The sequence below is a fragment of the Mugil cephalus genome, chromosome 16 (genome assembly GCF_022458985.1).
Source record: "Mugil cephalus isolate CIBA_MC_2020 chromosome 16, CIBA_Mcephalus_1.1, whole genome shotgun sequence".
Taxonomy (NCBI): Eukaryota; Metazoa; Chordata; class Actinopteri; order Mugiliformes; family Mugilidae; genus Mugil; species Mugil cephalus.
Window position 1 is genome coordinate 19,362,366 of NC_061785.1, and position 20,471 is coordinate 19,382,836.

General features: G+C 43.6%; 2 protein-coding genes across 6 annotated transcripts in view; one reads left to right on the forward strand and one right to left on the reverse strand.

Moving 5' to 3' along the window:
* Window positions 1–9,384, forward strand: LOC125022512 (testicular acid phosphatase homolog). 2 transcript variants are annotated; one of them, XM_047609217.1, is made up of 12 exons: window positions 1–1,658; window positions 1,819–1,952; window positions 2,899–2,994; window positions 4,164–4,250; window positions 5,282–5,437; window positions 5,695–5,793; window positions 6,671–6,766; window positions 7,211–7,343; window positions 7,631–7,713; window positions 7,788–7,894; window positions 8,153–8,334; window positions 9,076–9,384. In XM_047609217.1, exons 2-12 carry the CDS (start codon window positions 1,863–1,865, stop codon window positions 9,183–9,185), a joined length of 1,239 nt encoding a protein of 412 aa, XP_047465173.1. In that variant the 5' UTR covers window positions 1–1,658; window positions 1,819–1,862; the 3' UTR covers window positions 9,186–9,384. The 2 variants fall into 2 exon arrangements, with proteins under 2 accessions (XP_047465173.1, XP_047465172.1); XM_047609216.1 differs by having other exon boundaries at window positions 1–1,952.
* The window catches only part of mybpc2b (myosin binding protein Cb), a 22,693-nt gene continuing 11,606 nt past the window's right edge, over window positions 9,385–20,471 (reverse strand). For all 4 annotated transcript variants that reach the window (XM_047609214.1, XM_047609211.1, XM_047609215.1 and 1 more), the window contains 26 exons: window positions 18,348–18,416; window positions 18,079–18,227; window positions 17,863–17,980; window positions 17,702–17,750; window positions 17,441–17,500; window positions 17,163–17,332; window positions 16,807–16,939; window positions 16,148–16,272; window positions 15,960–16,065; window positions 15,501–15,667; window positions 14,973–15,138; window positions 14,758–14,864; window positions 14,626–14,655; window positions 14,347–14,489; window positions 12,954–13,113; window positions 12,732–12,836; window positions 12,421–12,609; window positions 12,183–12,317; window positions 11,922–12,089; window positions 11,719–11,807; window positions 11,111–11,306; window positions 10,868–11,007; window positions 10,572–10,731; window positions 10,309–10,445; window positions 9,839–10,025; window positions 9,385–9,530 (listed from right to left, as the gene is read on the reverse strand). In XM_047609214.1, the coding sequence (XP_047465170.1) occupies window positions 9,505–9,530; window positions 9,839–10,025; window positions 10,309–10,445; window positions 10,572–10,731; window positions 10,868–11,007; window positions 11,111–11,306; window positions 11,719–11,807; window positions 11,922–12,089; window positions 12,183–12,317; window positions 12,421–12,609; window positions 12,732–12,836; window positions 12,954–13,113; window positions 14,347–14,489; window positions 14,626–14,655; window positions 14,758–14,864; window positions 14,973–15,138; window positions 15,501–15,667; window positions 15,960–16,065; window positions 16,148–16,272; window positions 16,807–16,939; window positions 17,163–17,332; window positions 17,441–17,500; window positions 17,702–17,750; window positions 17,863–17,980; window positions 18,079–18,227; window positions 18,348–18,416 (3,284 nt within the window). In that variant the 3' untranslated portion in view covers window positions 9,385–9,504. The remainder of the gene's footprint in view (window positions 9,531–9,838; window positions 10,026–10,308; window positions 10,446–10,571; window positions 10,732–10,867; window positions 11,008–11,110; window positions 11,307–11,718; window positions 11,808–11,921; window positions 12,090–12,182; window positions 12,318–12,420; window positions 12,610–12,731; window positions 12,837–12,953; window positions 13,114–14,346; window positions 14,490–14,625; window positions 14,656–14,757; window positions 14,865–14,972; window positions 15,139–15,500; window positions 15,668–15,959; window positions 16,066–16,147; window positions 16,273–16,806; window positions 16,940–17,162; window positions 17,333–17,440; window positions 17,501–17,701; window positions 17,751–17,862; window positions 17,981–18,078; window positions 18,228–18,347; window positions 18,417–20,471) is intronic.

The following is a 20,471-nucleotide window of genomic DNA, read 5'->3' on the forward strand; positions in this document are numbered from 1 at the left end:
TGCAACGCGCAGTTAATACATATACACACATATATATACATATATTTATTTATGTGTGTATTAAAGTTATTAAAGTGCATTCCTAGGATGCACATTTGTTGTGACACTTGCTGAAAGTAAGGGAATGTGGATCTTTCAAAAGTTGTTGTTAATGCTACAGTGTAATAGTCGTACTTAAGTGTACTGATGCACTACGGCTACCGATGCCAAAAAGTTACACTTGAACGCAACACGAGGACTACGGCCAACATCCAGTCGACACGTACATTCTGTGCCTGTGTGAAAAACAACAAATATTCTGTACTTTACGCGGCAGAGGGCAGTAGCCTGTATATCAGTAGCCTGTATATGTGTAGGAATCCTACTGGTCAGATGGTCGACGGTTCCCTCGTTGCAGATGTCCTTGTTGTTGCTTTCGTTTGTTGGTCTGCGCAGACATGATGTAGATGCAAAATGAGAAAAGCTGCCTGCGTGTGCCACCTAGAGTGTTCTTGGGCAATGCTTTGATAAGCTGATCAGTCAATCACAGTGATCTCACCCACTGAGTCCCCTGAAAAGGCGCCAGCAGACTGGCGGGGTCAGACGGTACAGGACACTCCGCAAAATCTAGGGTCATAGACACTCACCAACAACCGCACTCTGGCAGACACATCAGCGGTTAGATTGGTGTCTCATGGCCCTTATACATAATACTGCAGATATTCTACGTTCATGCTACTGTGATTTTATTGGTCATAACCATAACTATGATAAAGATACAGGTTATCACCAAACCGAAAGCAGAATTGGATAGGCTTTATCTATAATGGAGTGGTTTTACATTGTAGGTGAAAGTGAATCCCTCTGGTTCGGCCTAAAGCTGCCAGTTGTGTGTGTTCTTTCACTGCAGATTATTATCTATATCACTTCATTTCACATTTAAGACCTTTAAGTTGCTCTGACAAGCCAGTTCTGTGAATACTGTAAATGACTTGGTACAACAGATCGTATCTTACACTTATCAAATATGATGTCAACGCTGTATAGCTCTAAATCTTCACACTCGCTAATCCCTCTGTATCTCATAAAGCTGCTTTGATACTAACAGACACTTACACGCGTGCCAAGTCAGGGAAAACACTCCAGGGCCTGTAATTCTGGGGCCAAACCCACGGCGGATGACATGGCAAGTTTTAATGAGTGTTTGTGGCCCTGGGCCAGTGCCTAAGTGTGTGCATGTGTTTATGCACGTAGGAGGATAATTTGAGAAGCCAGGTGGGTGCATCAACACTGAACTCATTTCTTTGTCGTGGTGTTACTCCAAAGCCAAAATATGTGACAGGCTGTCCATATTTTCAAGGTCCAAAAGTATAGGCCTATCCCGGGGAGATCGAAGCTTGACTCCAAATCGCCTCCCAGGGGGTTGGCTGTCCTGTCATGTGCACAGCGGGGGATTGGCGGAGACAGTGATTTGGACTCAAGTTGACGATGAAGTAGACTGGGACCAGAAACCCATGGGGGGGGACACGAGGTCAAGGAGGAGGGCTATAAAAGCTAACTCCTAACTCGCGCCTAATGTCATTCTGGGTGTGAAGACTGAAGATTTGGGACGCTCAGAGGTCCACGTCTCTGTGAATCATTTAACTGAAACAGCAGAATGTGTGAACAAAGATGCTGAGGTAAGTGCATATTAGGGTCAGGGTTAGGGTTAGAAGGCATTTTCTTACGTACGTATGATACTTCTCTCTCGCATTGAGTGTTTAAACTTCAACCAAATAAAGACACTTCTCCAATATTTCATAATCTAAGGTTTTTGGCATTTTTTTCCTCTCACATCAGCAGAACAACTCTGTGAAGGAGGTGGAGATCGACAAGTCAAAAAGATGCAGACGTTCCAGAAGACTTTGGGCTGTTTATTCCTTCTTTGTTGCATCTGCCCAACTCAGTGCAGAGAGCTGAAGTTTGTTGTGGCCGTGAGTTTGCCCGTTTTGTCTCTCCTCCGCATGTGATTGAAAATAATTCAAATCAATTTGTCATTTGAGCATTTTACTGCAGTTTGGCATTCGGCTTTTTTTGGTGCCACGGTGTAGTCACATACAATGTGTCTTAACAGCATTACAGACAACACTTGCTTCTTACTGCCACAAAGCTATGTTTGCTTTGTATTGTTGCGTTTTTCTGCGCAGTTTACATTTTTAAGGATTACTTTGAGCCTAAACTCTACCAGTGTCAAGCATATCTTTCCCAGACAGTACAGCTTTGTTCATAAACCTCTTTATATAACACCTGGTTTAAATAAGTGAAAATAAATAATATTTGTACTCCATACGATAATTCACATTAATATGTTGTCTGGAGTCTGGACAAAATTCTTGCATATCTTGATATCTTGTTCTGCATGCATATTTAACCCAATCAAATTCAGATTTACAAATCTTTTTTTTTCTTCTTTTTACAGTTTACTTAATTTAGTTTAGTTTAGTTTAGCACAGTTCTTACCAGCTCAGAAAGGTGATTACCACAAGTTGTACTTTCTTGATGGTGGTGATTCCACAAGTTGCACTTTCTTGCTGGTACTTTGCAATCAAACTGTTTGTATAAGTTCAAATAATATGTGTAAACACGACTGATTCAGATCTATCCTAATCCAGTTTAATCCACCGTGGGTTTATGTCACTCCCCAGAAAATGAGTCCTCAGGTGACAGTACTAATGATGATAACGGAGCAGCTTTCATGTCCCGAACACGTCATCGGCATGACTCTTCCAAGCCACAAATCCAGACTGAACTCAATCTCTGGTTTCTATTTATGACTTGTGTCTCGGGGTGCATTTCTCCCTTAAGTACACAGTGTAATGGAAAGCGCAGCAGCAGCATGGCATCTGAATTCATGCGGCATTATCTCCTCTGACTTTCAAGGTGTTCCGACACGGTGATCGATCGCCTATTGAGTCGTATCCCAGGGATCCACACGGGGAGGAAGTGTGGGCTCATGGCTTTGGACAGCTCACTGAGGTACTCGGCCTTACTGTGTGTGCGTGTGTGCGATCAGTATTTTGTCAAGCAGGATTTGGTAAAAAAAAAAAAAAAAAACAACAACAACAACAAAATATGAAGAGCTCTTAGGTGGATAAAGTGCATAAAATTGATCCAGCCACCCATTTTGTTGTACCTACTATTCCTGAACAAGGTCAGGTGGGCTGAAATATGGAGGCCCTGAAGTGCAGCACTGAACACAACTGAATACAAAAACAGCTTAAAAAAAAAAAAGGAATGCAGTTTAAAAATGCAAGATCAACAAGAAAAATATAACATTTCACGAAACACGCAGAATAGAAAACACAAGGACTGTTAAGCTGCTACAATGTGAATTTTCACCTGTGTTGTTTATTAGTTACTTGGGCTGCATATGTTCATTTGGTTCCAAAAAATGGAAGAAGAGTGTGATTTCACGTTATCTTCTTGTTCTCTTGTATGAGAGACTTGGACAATGGAGGTGGGCAGAGCTCACAGCGTGTATTACTCTAGTATTGCTTCTTGCTCCTTGTCTTTAATAAGCAATATGAAAGATATCTGGAGTTCTAGTGCAAAGCTTTGTTGATTTGTAAATTATTTTCTATCATTTTAACGTCTGAAAGTTTCAGGCCACTGTATTGGAACACTGAACAAGTTTCCCGGTCTGAAAGTCTGAAACGGGCACTGGTTCTACGCTATACTCAACAAATACTGTAAACACCACAGGGTGAACTGCCTCAAATGCCTGAAGAACGCACAGTTCCAGTCTCCTTTTGCACATCTCCATGGAGGCCTGGATGCAGTTTAAGACGCAGGGGATAAAAACATTCGTAGCAAAAACTATATTTCACTCACAATGTTACATCATAAATTGAGCTTCTAATAGACCAACCTATTGTGATGGGAGAAAGAACTTGTCTTAAGTTGTACTTGTATTAAATTCCTTCCTGCTGTGACACGGTTTTACTTTTTGGCAATTAGCTGGTTTACAGCGGAAAGAGACTACTATTTTGCGGTCTCACGGGCCCAGGACATGTGGGGGCATTTGTTATTATATGTGAATGAGTGGAATGGGACCGTAAATCCGACAGGTTATCTGCAAAAAATGAAAGGTCAGATTTTACAAAAAAACAAAAAACAATTAACAGTGCTGGCTATTTTCTGTTCAGCTGGGCATGAAACAGCAGTTTGAGCTGGGCAGGTTTCTACGGATGCGTTACGGGAACTTTCTCAGCGAAGACTACGACAACAAAGAGGTAAGTGCCTTTGGGTATGCATATATGGTCCAGTATGTGTGTGTGTGTGAGTATGTTCCCCCGTCTTTGGTTGGCAGAGCCGTTGTGAGCCACTAACACCTAATCCTGTTGTCAAGCCTTGTGAAATCAACTTAATGCACGGTCAGTCTCTATCTGTAATGGCTGTAAAGCAGCACATTCACAAGTTAATGGGCATGACTCATGTTGGTGATATCATTGCTATAGTCTTGTCATATGCTGAAACATGTGGGGTAACGTAGCCCCTGGGCTCCATGTACAGTACAGTTGGCAGCATGCATGTAGGTTCAGTGTGCCCAGGGGCTACATACCCAACATAATGTCATCATGAGGAAAGAAATTCCGCTCCCTTTTTTTTTTTCTTTTTACACTCACTGCCTTTCCTTTTTCTCTCACCATCTCTTACCCTTCCCTCTGTCCACGCTTGCGCACAGTCCTCCCTCTCTTAAATAACAGGCAATTAGCACAAAAATAACAACTCTCCTCATTACCCGTCGCTGGCAACTTGTCACCCGGACCTCAGTCAGCTTGTGCTGTACCTTTCTCCCCGTGCCGCCGCGTCTGTTTTAATTTGGGCGAAAGAGGGGGGAAAAGAAAAGGGAGGCATTCTGTGCATCACAGGAACATCCGACCTCATCAGTGTGATTTACCGTGTGCAAAAACCTGACACGGAGTGACAGAGAGATACAGTCGAGTGAAGGCTGATGTCAGAAGAGATCACGGCAAGACGGATCTTTCGTTCCTCCTTCTCTCAGTCATCTGGAGCTCTTCTCCATTCCTCTTTATGTTGAGGGAATACCTGAGTTAACTTGGGATGGAGACACACGCATTACAAACTGACGCTCTGCTGGGTTCATTTATTTTAAAATTACAAAGTGCAATTACTTTTGGGTTTAGAAATGTGTTTTTTTGCCATAAAAATCTAACTAATTATGATTTGGACAAAGATAGTAGATCATGTTTAGTACCACCATATATGTGCTTTTTATTGCCAATTTCCCTTTGTACAACAGTTGTATGTGCGGAGCACTGACTACGACCGAACTCTGATGAGCGCCCAGGCCTGCCTCTCCGGGATGTTCCTCCCAACAAGACGCCCACCTCCCATCATGCCCCAGTTACTGTGGAGGCCTGTTCCGGTGCACACCATCCCCAGGGCCCAGGACAAGGTATGCTGCCGAGCCACATAAATATTTCCTCTCCGCTACAGCAGCCGTACACTGCTGAACCCAAGCCTGCACGGTTCATTTGAGCACCTCTCTGCTCCTCTGTGTTGGTGTGTGTGTTCACCTCAGCTGTGAACCTGGTAATCTACTGTGTTGAAGTGTGAAATGAACATTTAATTGTGCCCAGAAGACTCGCGCTACCTGCAGCAAACGCGCATCCCTTTCCACTGATGTTTTGCTGTTGTTTTCGATCTCTCTAGCTGCTGAGGTCTCCGGGCAGAGACTGTCCGAGGTTCAGGTCCCTGATGACGGAGACCTTTGAGAGTGAGCCATACCAGAGGTTCCTCGGGGCTCACCAGGTAAGACGAACCACGGGAGTAGACAGTCGCCTGAGCACGCCGCGCCGCAGCTCGACCACAGCATCTGTTCAGTGACGCGGATGTTCTAACTCGCAGCTTGGTTTCGTGTTTACTTTTCCATCGTGACTCATGTGCCTGTTAACCAGTGAATATTTGTTTGGAACTCCGCTGTTTTCGCATCGCCAGATCAAAAGTGCTGCGGCCAGTTCTTCTCCTCACCTCGGTCGCTTCCGTTCCACTTACCCATACCTTGCTTTCTACATCAACTGACGCGCGGTGAAAATGCACATTTCACTGAAATATACACTTCTCAGCTGTTGGCGCCAGCGTAATCAGCACCTCCGGTGGACGTGTAAGTTATGCGGTAGACATCATGTCCTCTCGGTGGTTTTCTCAGGCACGGTGACTCCAGCGCCTACAAAAAGCTGCACAGTGCAATTTCTCTCACATTCTCCGAGACACTAATTAACGGTTGGATTGAATTAGATTACAAATTACAATAAAAAAGGTTTTAATTAAACTGTGTCGCGTGCGCTGCCTATTAAAGTGCCGTTTGAGATCATGCCAGGGCCTTCTGCGCTGAATTTTAACACCCTCTGCTGGAGGCAGAGTACCTGCAAGGTATATGGAAGAGCCTAGACCGATGTCTCGTCTGACCAAATGTGCATTTACTAAATTAGCACCATTTGAATCCATTAAATTAAGCGGGTAATGCGCGCGAGTTTGAACTGCAACGACTATAATAGATATTTGATCAGTGTGAAAACAGTCACAACTGAGTGTAACATCACTCATGAAAATGATAATTAAAGTGTTGTATTCCCTGGAGCATGAGCATTCAGATTGAACTATTGTTTTTTTTTTCTTCACCACGCAGTACATCATTGAGGGACTCTCTAACCACACCGGCTACCCCGTCTCCAAGCTGGTTGGTAAAAAAATGTGGAGGGTCTACGACACCCTTACCTGTCAGGTATACACGACCGCATAAACAGCCGTAACAACACTATGGGACTTGTCTACTAACCTGTATTATATTCTCTAGTAACTGTTCACAGCTGCAGACATGGAAGGTGAAACAGAAATTGAGGACACAACCATAATGCTCTTTTTCTAAGACATCTGCAGGAGTGTGGGGGATTCGTTTTTGTACCCATACAGTAGGGCATTGAACGCGGCCAAACACTGCAATGATAATTAACGCATTATGAAACGGGTGGATTCTAGGCCAGGTTGAATACGCTCATTCACACTTGCAAAATGAGCATCTGTTATCTTCAGACCGCCGCTAAAAATAGCCCGGGATAAAAGAAACGATGAAATAAAGCTGTTTAAACCTCATTTGTTGCCATTCGCGTCTTACTTAATGTGATTATTAGCGTGATGCGGGGGTTATGAATGTTCTTTTCTCGTGCAGAGGATCCATAACTTGACTCTCCCACGCTGGGCCACCCAGGACGTCCTGGACACCCTGAAGAGAATTGCGTCCTTCGAGGTCATGTACAGCATCCTCAGTCACAAGCGAAAAGAGAAGGCCAGGCTCTCGGGAGGTGGGAACTCACATTAGAGGCAATTAATATAAAGCACGGTTCACAGAAAGATGTTATTAGAGGAAGTATCTAATGTGCATCTAATTCGACTGCTGGCCGGGGCTTTGTTTATGCCTCAGACAGTGTAAAGCGCTGGGTCGGATTTCCCCAGAGAATATTAGCACATGTGAGCTAATGGGACAAAGATGATTACAACGCCAAGACAAGATGCTCAGTAAGGTCAAAGGGATTGTGTTGGTAACTGAGAAAAATTAATTTGCACTGTTAACACTGTGGTAATTTGCCAGGGGTCCTGCTGAACGCCATCCTGAGGAATTTCTCAAAGGCCGTAGAGCAAGGGAGCTCTCTCAAATTCATCATGTACTCAGCTGTAAGTCCCATGTTCGTTTCCCATAATGCATCTCCTCACCTCCTTATTGCTGCAATGCTTGTGTCTCATTCCAGCACGACTCCACACTCATCACCCTCCAGGCAGCGCTGGACGTGTACAACGGCCTTCTTCCACCTTATGCCGCCTGTCAGCTCTTTGAGTTCTACCAAGAGCATGATGGGTAATGACTACCTTCCTGTTTTACTCGACGTGCTTTTCTCTTGCACATTTAAGTATGTAGGCCGGGTCAAAAAAATAACTCCGTTCCACTGCTTGATTGCGTGAACCCTTCAGTTATCTTTTCAATTAGATGCGAATCTGGCTCCCGTCCAGGGCTGCAACGGCCAAATTAGTGCGGCATGAACCGATTTACATAACGCCTACCACAACTGTGTTCTTTCTCTGTTTCTCTGTTTTCATGCAAATAATTATCATCTAGATCCTACTCTCTGGAGCTGTATTACCGCAATGACTCCGGGCCCGACCCCTACCCCAACACTGTGCCAGGATGCAATGGATTGCACCCCTGCCCTTTGTCCATGTTCACCGAGCTGGTGAGGGAAGTGGTGGCAGAGGACTGGGAGGTCGAGTGTGGGTTCAGGACAAAATGGTCAAGCACAGGTAAAAATATATTCTACATCAGGGGTATTCAACGTTTTTCAGGCCAAGAACCCCCAAACTGATTAAGTAGGACCCCCCTACATTAACATAGTGCTATACATAAAAAATAAATATACATTATTAGCATTTTGCATTCAATAGCAAACTATTTAAATAATACACAGGGTCAAATATTTTTTTTTTAATTTCAATCTAAGCTTCCTGGTCACAGTAGGCCCCACCCCCTATTGCGACTGTGCCAATCACAAAGCCACAACTCTGTCAGGTTCCCCTCACGACAAGACACTTAGCTAAAGTTAAAACTGTCAATCTGTCAATTATTTGTATATTTCTGTGAATTTGACATACATATAATTATTGTCTTGACAATTTTAACTTTAAAAACTTTTAAATTTGTGGGGGCAAAACTTAAAAAAAAAATATAAAAAATGTCTAATCAACCAAAGATGTTGAGACGCCGCAGCACCTCTATAGACCCCCTAGGGGTCGCGGACCCCCTGTTGAAGACCTATGTTCTACATTACTATTTGATTATCTTTCAACGCTTTTTTTTTTTTAAATTTATTTATTTATTTTACGCATTGTTGAGATTTCACTGCAGTATGTTTCTTCATGCACTCATGTCAGGGAGCAGCTGGGGGATTTTTCACAACAGACTGCCCGGTTTAAAATATGAAGCGGGTTGGAAACGTTCCAAATGTTCCACTACATGAGTTTAAGCAGAGTTGTCTCCTCCGACAGGTGTTGTAGCGGCTCTTGCAGTGGCTGTGGGAGTCCTGGCAGTGGCGCTGTTGATCAGCATAGGGGTGGCCGTCCACAGGCGGAGACCTCACTACTCCAGGGAGGTGTAGCACACAGGACTTTAACACATGTGCAGACAAAACCTTCCCAAGTGTGGACATGACTCTAATGACTGTACTCTGTATTTTTAATCATTTAGATCCTGATTATGTATGTGAGGGCTTTTCTACTATGAATTGTATTTGTAAAGGTTAAGGAATAAGTTGATGATAAAGATATGTAATGTAATATAATAAAAAATGAACCACATTTACAGCAGGTTTCACTACATTTTATTAGATTCACTCTAGATAGTGTGTACTCTCTACATAGTGACGGTTCATTTGCAGTTTGGTTTGTATGATTTCACATTCATTGCGGTTTGGTTTCTCACTTCTTGTCCGGGTCTGTGGCAACTGTGGAATAACAGGACAGATGATGAGATTTTGTTGGCATGGGGTCAAATATAACGGCAACAAATTGCGCGTTGTAATCTATTTCGGTGAGTGTCATGTGACCATTTCCAAATTAACGCTCGTAAAATGTCGTCATTTGCAGCAGTCGCTGTAAACAGAGACAGCTTTCCGCTTAAGGCTTCAGTCACATGATATATTCAAGCATCTTGTCACTCACCGACCGCCATTAAAATGACTGGAGCCCCTCCTACTCCCCTTTCACCAGCTCCCCTCTATCCTTTCAGTCTCCTCCCCCTCCCTGTTCTTACCTCGGACATCCAGCTTGCACTCCACTTCGTCCTTGCCCAGATCGTTGACAGCCATGCAGGAGTACTTGCCTCCGTCGAAGGTGCTGGGCTTACGAATGTTCAGGGTCAGCACCCCTTGGTTGTTCTGCATCAAGTACTTGGGATCCTCACCAATGATCATTTTGTTCTTCATCCAGATAATCTTAGGCTAAAATTAAGACATGTATAATGAATTAAATACAAAACATGACAGGTATGATTACACAGCTTACATCTGATGAAGTGATTTTGTTTTTGTTGTGTCTCTTGTCATAATCAGGCTGCTGACAAATGTGACCTCTGATTAAAAAAAAGTTTACTATAGACAGATCTGTGAACAAGTCCTTTTTATAGCAAACTTCAGACTATAATTTGCTTATGACAATATGACAAGTGGCACTGTCGGCCCCCTGCTGTGAATCACGCTCCACAGACTATTTTGGCTCATATACCTTGGGGAAGCCTCTGACAGCACAGCTGATGGCAGTGCTGTAGCCGGCCACTACAGATCTGTCCACCAGGGGCTGGGTAAACTTGGGGATACAGGCCATGTCTTTCTCCTTGTAGGGGTTTGCTTTGAGCACCAGGTCTGTTGAAAAAGATGGGAACTGAGATTTAAACCTCGTAATTAAGAGCACAAAATGGGCAGATTTAATGCAACACAACACAATAAGCACAAATACTGTATGTATAGCCCATGCACGCGGTGTCAAACCTGTCTTAGTAATGACAGCCGTGTTCTTGCTGGCGCGTGGCTCCTCACTCAGGCCGCACAGGTTTTCACTGTAGACTCGGAACATATACTCGTTGCCCATGATCAGATCTGAAGCTGTGCAGTTTGTCCGTCTGTTATGCTCGTAAACAGTGAACCATTCCTGTAGAGAGAGGTTGGCACTGGATTCAAAGGTCCACAAATGCTGGTTGGAGGAAACCTGCTACTATGAAGCCAGAGACCCAGAGTTTGGCTGGGTGCTGGTGAATACGGTTTGACATGTTTCCAGTTCTTCTCACCTTGGTCTTCATGTCTGCCTTCTGGATGGTGTATCCAGTAATCTCACAATTGCCATTGTCCTTGGGTGGCTCCCACTCCAGTGCAGCATTGAAGCCCCAGACGTCCGTCACCCTCACATTCACAGGAGGCCCAGGCTTTTCTGTAAAAAGATAAACTTGATGAATTTTACATAGTCCTGTTTATATTTATTTTAGTCAATTATTTCTTAAACTGAAGCCGTCTTCAACTCCCGGCAACAGTACCAACAACTCTGATCTCAATGGCGGCCCTGTCCTCCATGTTCTCAATCTGTAGGACCAGTTCATATTTCCCAGAGTGCTCTCTCTCTGCTGAGCGAATGAAGAGGATGCTGTCCACGTTTGAGTTACGGACGTTGACCATCTTGGGGTCAATGGGTTGACCATCCTTGTACCAGGTCGCGACAGGACGTGGCTTGCCCTACAATACAAAGACATGGTTTTTCATAGAAATGTGTGATTTGGAAATGAATATGGAAATGTGTGACAGGACCACTGTAACATACACCGAATAGGCACAACTTTACAAGGTGTTGACCTGACCTCCAAATTTGCTAGATCCCAAACTGATCAAGTATCTGTGGGATGGTCCACAGAGGCCCCTACCGTCATCACATAGGACCCAAAGCCCCCACTAACAACAATGTGTTTCCAGACACCACACCCTCAGAAGGGCCATGTCTATTCCCTGATGAGTCACAACTGTTTTGGAGGCACAAGGGAGACCTACACAATATGAGGAAGCCGGTCATAATGTTATGCCTGATCGATGTATGTTCCCTTGTCTGTTACATTACTTTATACTTTTAATTAAAAAATGGGGTCTTCCTAACCTGGAAGGGGATGGTCAGGTTTATCTTTTCTCCTACTTTCCTGATGTACTTTGTTCTCAGGTCACGAGGGAGGCGGATCTTTGGATATTCTGCAGTAAAAAGAGACCATCTCAATAACTAGGCTCTATGACAGATAGTGGCAGATGTACGAAGAAAACTGAAAAATGCTTTCCCTGAATACAATTTGTACCCGACTGACTCACCAACAATCTCACGAATGGTGACGGGCTGTCCCAGTAGAGCAGGAGGACTGCGCCCAGCGACGTTTACCGCCACCACCCTGAAGTTGATCTTCTCTCCCACAGGAAGGCCGCGCACCACAAATCCCTGCTTCTCACATAGGTCCTTGTTTGCCACCACCCACTCAGTGTCTAAAGTAAAAGTGAGTTGGACGCAGTAAATCTCAGAGTGGGATCTGAATCGTGACACTTTTCACCGTGAGTATAATGTGTGTTTATTGTCACCTCCTTCCTTGCAGTATTCAATAATGTAGCCATCCAGGCCCCCTGCTCCGATCTTTTCTGGGGCGAGCCACCTCAGGGTGCACGTGCTGTCCGTCACGTCATTGACTGTCAGACGCGTTGGCTCGCTAGTTGGGGCTGGGAGTCACAGAAAGAGAGACTCAAGGGTAACACTGACTGGCTTGGCTGAAGAAGGGCGACAAAAGGAGGGACAGGAAGTCAAGATGGCCGCTAATCGTACCAATAGGCATGAAGGGTTTGGAGTTGAGACTTGGCTGAGACAAGCCGATGCTGTTGACTGCAAACACCCTCATCTCATAGAGGACGCCTTCAATCATCCTCTTGGCCTCGTATGTAGTTGATTCGTACACATCAAAGTTGAGCTTTGTCCATCTGGAAGAGCCTTTCTTCTTCCTCTCCATGAGATAACCTGGTAGAGTTAGAAACTGTGTCAGGCTGGTAATGGATAAAATGATAACTCAAGATATACATACAATTAAACATGAGCTATAGTAAAGAGGTAAGTATAAAAAGTTGGGGACCATTATTCACCTTTGACTGGTGCACCACCATCAAATTTAGGGGGTTCCCAGATGATTGTGGCACAATCTTCTCCCACTCCTGTGCATTTGACATTCTCAGGGGGGTCAGGCACATCTGAGTAAAAAATTGTAAATCAGAAAAGTTTCAACACAACGCATAAAACAGCTGAAAGCACAGCACATTGGTTAAGAAATAACAGTGGCTGTCGCTTCACTGTAAAATCTTCCTTACCCACAATCTTCACAAAGAGCATAGCCTTGTCCTCTCCAGCTGGGTTAGTAACACAGATACTGTAGCTGCCCTCATCATCTCTCTCTGCCCCCTCAATGACCAAGGAGGTCAGATCTTTTCTGGACTCCACCCTCACACGCCCTTCGGTGTCCGTAATTGGCTAACATAAAGGAAACGGTAGTGATAAGGGACAATGAACTGCAAAAGAAGTGTGAGTTACAAGCATACATTTGCTTAAAAAAAAACAAAGAACTAGGTTTAAATAAGCAGCCCTTGGGCCAATCCACTGAAACTGCTGAAAAGCAGTTTTCAAGTTCAGTGTGGTGGCTCTGGTCGTCGGCATCTTAGCAGAGCCTGACTCCTCCTAACTCCGACTCAGTTCAAAAATGCTCCTCAGCAGGCTGCTAGCAACCTGGGACGGCATCCATCTGTCACGCCTGGCAAACTTTTTTGGCTAGTGAGCTACTTTTACAATGACCAAGTCAAAGTGGTCCACCTACGTATAAAACGGAGCCACATTTGTAAGGAACATGCATTTGTGTGGAGCAGCGTGTGTTGCGCCCATGAACAAGTTGGCAAACCTTCTCTGCCAGTCCAAAACAGCTCATTTTGCCATTGACTCTTGTTTGGTGGATTGAATGATTGAAGTTTGAAGGTGCAAGACACATTGGTAATTTAACAATTTATCCATTTAACAAACAGGACCTCAGTAGCATGTGGAAGAACCATACACAGCCCCAACAGCCTGGCACTTCCTCCTCATGCTGGTCACCAGCCTGGTCACACACTGCTGTGGTGTGGGATGGCATCCCATTCTTCAACCAGCATTTGTCGCAAGTCAGCCAACATGGTTGTGTTGGTCACTCAAACAGACTGCCCCAGCTGATCCCACAAGTGTTCAGTGGGGTTGAGGTCAGGTCCTCCTGGCAGCCCTATGAGCCCAGAGATTGACTGTGTGCAGTCTGTTCCAGATTATTTGGGCAGAGAGCTGACGGCCATATCGTCCTGTAGACCTTGACTGCAAATCTGTAGAAGACAGCCTGCAGTACCTAAGTGCTGACAGAGGAAATTATCTTCTTGGGGTGTCGTCTTCTTGGTAGGCCCACTTCGCAACCGTTATATGGAACTTGGCCTTCAGTTTGGAGGTGGTAGATACCAGAAGTTCAAAACAAGAGTTAATAGCAACACTAAAATAAGCTGTTTGGCATTGGCAGAGAAGGTTGGTAAATTTTTCATGGGTGCTCATCACTGACATCCCATAAAATTTAATTTGGCTGTTGTGTCTTTGCCTTTGTCATTGCCTTGATGTTCGTATGTCCTTTTACCCCAATTATCAAATGGCATTTCTAGTTAAACATATGATAGACTCCATAGTGGACGTTGTCAGTTTTACTTTGTCTCCTTTGGACCAAACAACGGTGGGCGCTGGCTCTCCTGAGATCTCCACATCCAGACGGAGCTTGTTGCCCGCCACCACAATGACAGTGTTTTGGGAGACCATGTTTCCAGTGGTGTCCAGGTGGATCTTTGGAGGATCTGGTCAACGTAAAACACACAAAAAGAGAGGCTGTGTGGAAGATGGTTGTCATAGTGTACGAACCACACACAGGGCTTTCGTTAAAATGGGAAACATTGATTCTGATTATTTGTGCAGTAAATTAAGGCTGCCTACCTTGTCTTGGCACATAGTCGATCTTAATTTCTGTTTGGGGAGAAAAAAACAAAAAAGAGTTGACAGTTTTATGCGGCCTGCCGAGGATTAATGCATCCACAATAGCTACTGTAATTATTATGTCGTTCTCACCCAAGAAGTTAAGTTTGGCAGAAAGTGACAGAGCATATCCATCAGGAACAAATGTATAGTCTCCTGCATCCGCTGGCTTCACATCATCAATAATCAATCTGTGAAACCTGAATGAAACAATGAAAGATATGATGATGGGGAGCTATTTGAACTATATGAAATAAAGGTATTATCCACCTAAAAAAGTCTGCATGTTTTTGACCTAATCTGCGTACCGTCCAATGTGAGTCATTTTGATGCGCTCGCTTGGCAAGACCTCCACTCCATCTTTATACCACTTTCCTGTAACCTTGTCATCAGACACTTCACACTTGAACATAGCCTGGTCTGCTGCCCTGACTGTTAGATCAGCAATGTCCTGCAAAACCTCCAGTTCCTTTTCTAAAAGAGACATTGGAAACCACAAGAGAATAGATAAGACAGGAGATGGTGAAGTATGTGGAGCATGTGAAGTATAGGGGTAGAGGGAGGTTCACGATGGCAACATCTTGACACCCACTGCCATGGGTTGTTACTTGGTTTATAAAGAGAGACATTAAGCCCTGGGGGCAGCAGTTAAATTCAGCTGCAACCTCTGCACTGAGCAGCATATAATACATATAGTAAAAGATACAAAGCCCACACTAAATATAGTAAATGTCCATTAAATACTTTTTAACAAGTGGATCTAATATGTTTCATAAACTGAACAATCTCTCAAAATGTAAGGGACTAAGGGGGATTATTAGAATTTTTTGTGGTACCTTCCACTTCCAGCTCTCCTTTGGTGTGACCCCCATTTGTCCAAGCATGGTACATTCCAATGTCATCCAGTGTAGCCTCTTGGATGATAAGCATATGCTTCTTTCCATCCTTCTTGAAGCGATACTTAGAGTCTTTCTCTTTGTGGAGCTCCTGATCCTCAAAGAACCTGGAAATAGATTCAAAATATGTACATATCATTTTGAATGCTGTCACTGTTAAATGTTAAATTTAAAATAAACGAACAGGAAGTATGAATGACCTTTGCCAAAAAAAAATAAATAAAAAGTTACAAACAAAGGCAAAGAGATCAAGGATGGAGCCCTAGGCAATTGCCTAGTTTGCCTGTGATGACCCCGACCATGATTTAGATTTTATGTGCGTAATTCAATATGCACTCAGTTAAGCAAGCCAAAACTCATGCTGAGCTTATATTACCAAATACTGTGATATTTACTGACCACATGACATGGGCACCCTCTTCTGACACCTCAATCTCAAACTCCACTCTTTCTCCCACCACCACGTGATAGTCATCCATCAGCTTGGTGATGGTCACAGGGGGTTCTGCGAATGGGCGTTGGGGAAACGAATTCAGCAGAAACTCAACATGCTCAGTTGCGATCTCAGATTTGTACTGCTTGGGCACCTTTGACGAACACCTCTGTGAAACACTTGTCTTCTCCCACCACACACTCATAGGCAGCGTCGTCAGACAGGTTAGTCTTGTTGATGGTGAGCGTTCGGACATTCCCGTTGGCCTCCATGACGTACCTGGAAAGGTGAGAGAGTGAGTGCGAGAGCAAACAGTCTGTGGGTCACACAAAAGTGTTTTATTAAAAACGCTTTTCAAACTATCCTCTCTATGTACTTTATTTAATATATATATATATTTTTAAAATGACATTTAATTTATAGTTCAACTTATTTGAAGTCAATTTGCATTTTGTAATTTTGTATTTTTCTGCAATTTTTCATGTATTAACAGGTGTGTATTGAGCCAGGGGTGTATCTACATGTTCTTGGGGCATAAGATGTCATGGCAGGGCGACTTGCTTAACTCCCTGGGAGGCTCCTTATGACTGCCTAAAAATAAAACATGTTGATGGAAGCATCATTTCGACAGAGTGACGTTGTGGCGCGGATAATTTTAGCTTGATATTTTTAAAGCACTGCCCATCATTTCCATCTCAGCATGATGTCTAATGAAGCAATGTCTTGCAGGGAGCTTTTGAAAAAAAAAAAAAAATAAATAACTGATGTGTGCGTGTGTGTGTGTGTGTGTGTTTATGCTTTTTCAGCATGTACTTGGCTGAGGGTTTGATCTCCTGGCCGTTCTTCAACCATTTGACCTGGACAGAGGGATCGACCACCTCACATCTCAGGACAATTTTCTTGCCCTTGTCCACCGAGTAGCACGATTCAAGCCTCGACAGGAAAGCTGGGGTTCCAGAAAGAAAGAGAAAAGCTAAGAATGACCTCATCAGCTCACAGAAACGACCGTGCTCGGTTCCCCTTTTTTTATTTCGCTCCCCCTCGCTCTCATTCCTTCTCCATCCCCTCGAGGTAGAATCTCACCTCTTAATCCCACTCCTTCATACTTCAAATACCCCTTGCCTACCCCCCCCCCCCCCCCCCTTCTGCCCCCAGCTGACCCGACTTACCCTCGCTATGTTTGGGCTCAACCGCCTTCATCTTTTTCAGACGTTTCAGCATGCCCCTCAGGTCGGTAATGCCGTACTCAAAGGCGATTTTCTCGTACTCGCTAGGATGGGCATTCTTAAGCAATTCCCACACATCAATTGGTGGCTCCTCTTTTTGAGGCTTCTTCTTCCTGCCAGTCAAGAAAGAGGGATAACCTGTCAGTCGGGACTGGCGCAGCAAAAGGGAATCGGGGAAAGGGAAACAATCGTAGTGTGATAATTTTGCAAACTCTTCTCACCTCTTAGTGGCTTTCAGGAGAGCGCTGAAATCCAGATCTCCCTCATCCTCTCCAGCATCACTGTACGGAAACAAACACAGTGCGGTGCAACCACGCTCAAAATATCTAGTGGCTTGGCACAGCATTAAATGTATACTGCCATCCACACATGAGCCGAAAGACATTCAGCATAGTCGACATGCACATTTTCCCTTTCATGTATTCGCTCACGTCCACACAGACACACAGAGGCCGCTGAAACGCAAAACCCAAAGCACTTACGCTCTCTTGAAGGCCGACAAAATGTCCGCCTGCTCATCCTGGTGTGCCGCTGTAACAAGAGAAGTTGCAGAGAAAGCACATAACTGCTGGATCAGATCAAAACACCAGCATGTATAGAATCCGCGTAAGCCCCGGGAGGCCCGGAGGTCGTTTTTAATTACCCTCAACAGAGATCTCAAAAGTGGAGCTGTCACATTTGTCTTTCGCCGTCACCTCGCACCTGTAGCCCCCAGCGTCCCCAGCGACCACTTTGACGATCTTCATTTCATAAGTGTAAATCTTGGGGTAGAAAATATAATTTTGTTCCTCATTAGTCAGTTAGGGCTATCGCTGAGGAATCGTACAGAAATGAGTGAATGAGTGAATCGCCTTCACACCTTGGTATTTCTGTCGTAAGTCTCTTTGAACTGCATGTGCTTCCCGGCCTTGCTGCCGAGGTCCAGCCACTTTCCCTTCAGCCATTTCATGGTGGGTTTTCTCGTCAAGGTGGTCGAGTCAACCCTGGCTGTGAAAGTGATATCCGATCCTGCCATTCGCAAAAGAAAAAACAGAACAAAAAACAATGAAATCATACAAAATTATATAATCAGAATGGTACATTGTCCTTTCTGTGGGGACAATTATTCTATCCTTTTGTGTGTCTAACCTGCGACAGCGACGACACTTTCCGGCGGCTTCTCGACAAAGAGCCCAGTGAGCTCAGTCGACCCGGGCTCTGAGAAGAAGGAGGAAAAAGTTAGTTCACTTACTCATTCAGATTTCATCCAACACAGACACTGACGCAAAAAACAAATAACAACACACACAGGCTTACATTGGCACTGACACAGTCCACAGTGTGCAACAAACCAAGTGACAATTAAAATGTCTGGATATTTTTATACAAAGTTCTTAATCACACTACACATACAGACTATAAATACAATAAATATGAAATATTACAATCACTAAATGATAAATGAACAAATAGCATCTGGCTATAAGGCTGAAACGCCTTGACACTGTTCTGGCTGGTTTTCCTTGCTTAGCTCTACTTAAGCAGTTATTTGACAGTTGACAGTTAACTATTAAATGTTCGTAGCATTGCAGAGTTGGACAGTGCAACAGGACACTATTTGGACACCGACAGTATCTGACACCTGAAGCAGCAAGCAGGATCATTATCCCTCATAGTCATAGCAGACGAAATCTTCCAAGTGTTCACGCAAGCAAAAGCTCCACTGATATATAATCGCAACGGCAAAGTATTTTTATCAGTAATTATAAGGTCCAGAATGTGTTAATGAACCCTGGCTGCGCTAAGTATAAGAACCCCTAACAGGAGCACCTGTTGACACTCATACATCAGCACTTTCTACCCCAGTTCAGTAGTTGGCATTCAAGCTATAAACAAAGCACACTCGCAATTATCATTAGTCTCTTATGTCAAGTATTATTGTATGCATAGATTTCCCACATTGAGAATATATGGACTTGACACATTTGAACTGAATTAAATACAATAATAAACAATAGAATTTAATTCAGTTTATATTGAGTAACTCACTGACAAATAGGATGCACTCACTGACGTTTCATCACATGTTCATGCAATGCTGCACTGTGCCTCCTGCACTGTGCCTCCAGCTTACTCTCAGCTAGAAATACTTTTAATTAACATATTGAAGTTATAGTCTATTGCAAGTCACTATTAACTCATGAGTTAAACAAGACCAGAGAACATTTGCATGATTATTCTGTACAATTATTACATTAACACACCACACAGTGGAATGCAACCAGTTTTCTTCATGATGGTAAGATCATGACTGGTACCAACCACAACAGGAAGTGATGAATCGTGTTAATAGTTGCATGTCTAATCATCAGACTTATCAAAGATTATTTGAAATTACCTTGATTATTTATTTTTGGACTGATCTAAAGCTGCATGGTACAAAAAAAAAAAAAAAAAAAAAAAAAAGTCTACTTTGCTTTTAATATTTAGTGTCAAAGTTTGTTGAATTTCAAGAAGGAACTTCAGGTTGTTTTTAGACAAACTGGCAGTAACTTCTAGCTAACATTCATCAGCAAAAGTGGCACAAGTGCCCCAAAACAGACTGCAGCTGGCCAAGTGACGATAATCCCCCTACACACTATACCCCCGTGGGTATGGCTTTAAACAGCCTTGGTATGATAAGCACTTCCCACACAGGAATTCCAATCCTAATAGACATGGAAAGCAAATGCAGTGAGGTGCAATACCCACTCTGGAGTCAGGACAGTGGATCAAACAAACGCCAGACATGTAAAATAAAAACCAAATCCAATGGTATGGTCCTCCTACCGTGTGTGCGTGTGATTCTTATTTTAACCAGAATCAATTAATAAACTCCATGTGACACCAGGAGACAGTGTTTGGATCTTCTCCAGGTCAAGAATAAGATTTTAAATTTCAGGTATTTTGCAAGTGCACGCCGATTATAATGTGCATTTCCAATTGACATAGCCTGTAAAAGTTTTATTTCATACATCAAAATACGCTCCTCAAGCATAATCTTTGAAAAAAAAATACCTGAATATGTGACGTAATTTTGGACGATTAAGATGAATGACAGGGTATTTGTGATACAAACTGGCTGTCAAGACTGAGTTTTGTACCAAGTACACCTCAGATTTCCCTTTGAACTTCCTTCAGTTGGTAGCTAGGATAGGGCGTAGCCTGGTAGTCACGTTGATACTAAATGTGGCTTGCTGGATGCATGTTTGATGATGAGGAGAAATTGTGCTC

What these genes read in the sequence shown, in the direction of transcription:
- LOC125022512 (XM_047609216.1), top strand. Translation starts at nt 1,863, where the DNA reads ATGCAGACGTTCCAGAAGACTTTGGGCTGTTTATTCCTTCTTTGTTGC. An exon ending in TCCCCAGGGCCCAGGACAAG is followed by an intron (nt 5,438 to 5,694) that starts GTATGCTGCCGA and finishes CGATCTCTCTAG; the next exon opens with CTGCTGAGGTCTCCGGGCAG. An exon ending in ACGACACCCTTACCTGTCAG is followed by an intron (nt 6,767 to 7,210) that starts GTATACACGACC and finishes TTTCTCGTGCAG; the next exon opens with AGGATCCATAACTTGACTCT.